Here is a 1,678-nt window from a genome sequence, read left to right as displayed (position 1 = left end):
GAAAATGGATCAATTTTATTTTCCTTATACTAAGGTAGTAGACAGGCAGATTTTCCAAATTAGCGACGGGAGGAAACAGCGTGCACAGCCACACGACCGCTATGCGTACCTGTGTTTGCTTCGGCCTGAACCAATGGGACAGCCTCACGGACGTCCACCACCGCACCACCGTGTTCCAATTCGGTTTCCTCGGCACCCATAAAAGATCTGTGTTGCCTTATGAAATAGTCAATGTGTAAAATCAGTGAGCTTTTATTTATTTTNGTGGGTTTGAGCCCCGCATCAGGCTCTGTACTGACAGCTCAGAGCCTGGAGCCTGCTTCGAAATCTGTGTCTCCCTCTCTCTGCCCCTCCCTTGCTCATACTATCTCTCTTTCTCTCTCAAAAAAAATAAATAAACTTCAAAATAAAATCTTAGGGGCACCTGGGTGGCTCAGCAGGTTAAGTGTCCAACTTGNGCGGAGGAGGGGTAGAGAGAGAGGGAGACACAGAATTTGAAGCAGGCTCCAGGCTCTGAGTCATCAGCACAGAGCTTAACGTGGGGCTCGAGCTCCCAAATCACGAGATCATGACCTGAACCAAAGTCAGATGCTCAACCGACTGAGCCACCCAGGAGCCTTGGTGTCTCTCTTTAATACATAGGAAAAAACTTACTCCCTTCAGGGCCCACGACAAGTATATTGTTTAAAATTCTTATCACGTGTTGTATTATATACTTGAAATTTGCTAACAGATAGATTTTTTATATGATTTTTTAAAAGTTTATATTTATTTATTTTGAGAGAGAGAGAGAGAAAGAGAGAGAGAGAGAGAGTATCTCAAGCATTCGCTGTGTTGGTGGAATGTGGCTGGAACTCAAGAACCATGAGATCATGACCTCAGCCAAAATCAACAGTATGATTGATACTTAACCAACTGAGCCACCCAGGTGCCCCCACTAAGAGGTAAACATTAAGTGTTCTCACGACACACAGAAAGGATGGTTGGGATTAATAGATCACAAGGGGGTGCCTGGGTGGCTCAGTCGGTTAAGCTTCCGACTTCAGCTCAGGTCATGATCTCACAGTTTGTGGGTTTGAGCCCCGCGTCGAGCTCTGTGCTGACAGCTCAGAGCCTAGAGCCTGCTTCGGATTCTGTGTTTCCCTCTCTCTCTCTGCCACTCTGCCGCTCATTCTCTCTCTCTCAAATGTAAACATTAAAAATTTAAAAAAAAGTTCACAGTGTATATGTATAGAAACCAAGTTCTACTCTTTAAATATACATCATTTTTAATTGTCAACTGTAATTCAATATGGCTGGGACAATGTAAACAAAAAAATCCTATAAAAGGAGGAATTTATTGGTACGTGTAACTGAAAATCTAAGGATTAACACTGAACACGATGGATCCAGGAGCTTAAATAACGTCATCAGGAATCTTTCTATTCCAGCACAGCTCTTCCTCTGTGCGGCCGGGACTGCCAGTCTTTCGTCATTCTTACAACTCTCTTTCTCTAATCGGATTGAAGGTGGCCAAAACTATTTTGAATGGAAAGCCATGAGTGCAGCCACTTTCTGCCCACACGCTACTCTCCCCAGGATATACTGAGGACAAAGCAGCTGTAATCACGTTTAAAAATCAGTTCGGCGGCACCTGGGTGGCTCAGTCGGTTAAGCGTCTCACTCTTAATGTCGGCTC

General features: G+C 44.3%; 1 protein-coding gene across 1 annotated transcript in view; it reads right to left on the bottom strand.

Annotated features, from left to right (window-relative positions):
* Positions 1-1,678, bottom strand: part of MCF2 (MCF.2 cell line derived transforming sequence) — a 101,986-nt gene that overhangs the window by 13,275 nt on the left and 87,033 nt on the right. The window contains exons 32-33 of the mRNA XM_077773891.1: positions 1,552-1,554; positions 110-216 (exon numbers count right to left, since the gene is read on the bottom strand). Coding sequence (XP_077630017.1) covers positions 110-216; positions 1,552-1,554 — 110 coding nt within the window. The remainder of the gene's footprint in view (positions 1-109; positions 217-1,551; positions 1,555-1,678) is intronic.

Source organism: Crocuta crocuta, unplaced genomic scaffold (genome assembly GCF_008692635.1).
Source record: "Crocuta crocuta isolate KB4526 unplaced genomic scaffold, BGI_CrCroc_1.0 scaffold241, whole genome shotgun sequence".
Taxonomy (NCBI): Eukaryota; Metazoa; Chordata; class Mammalia; order Carnivora; family Hyaenidae; genus Crocuta; species Crocuta crocuta.
This window is presented reverse-complemented; position numbering and strand designations above follow the sequence as displayed.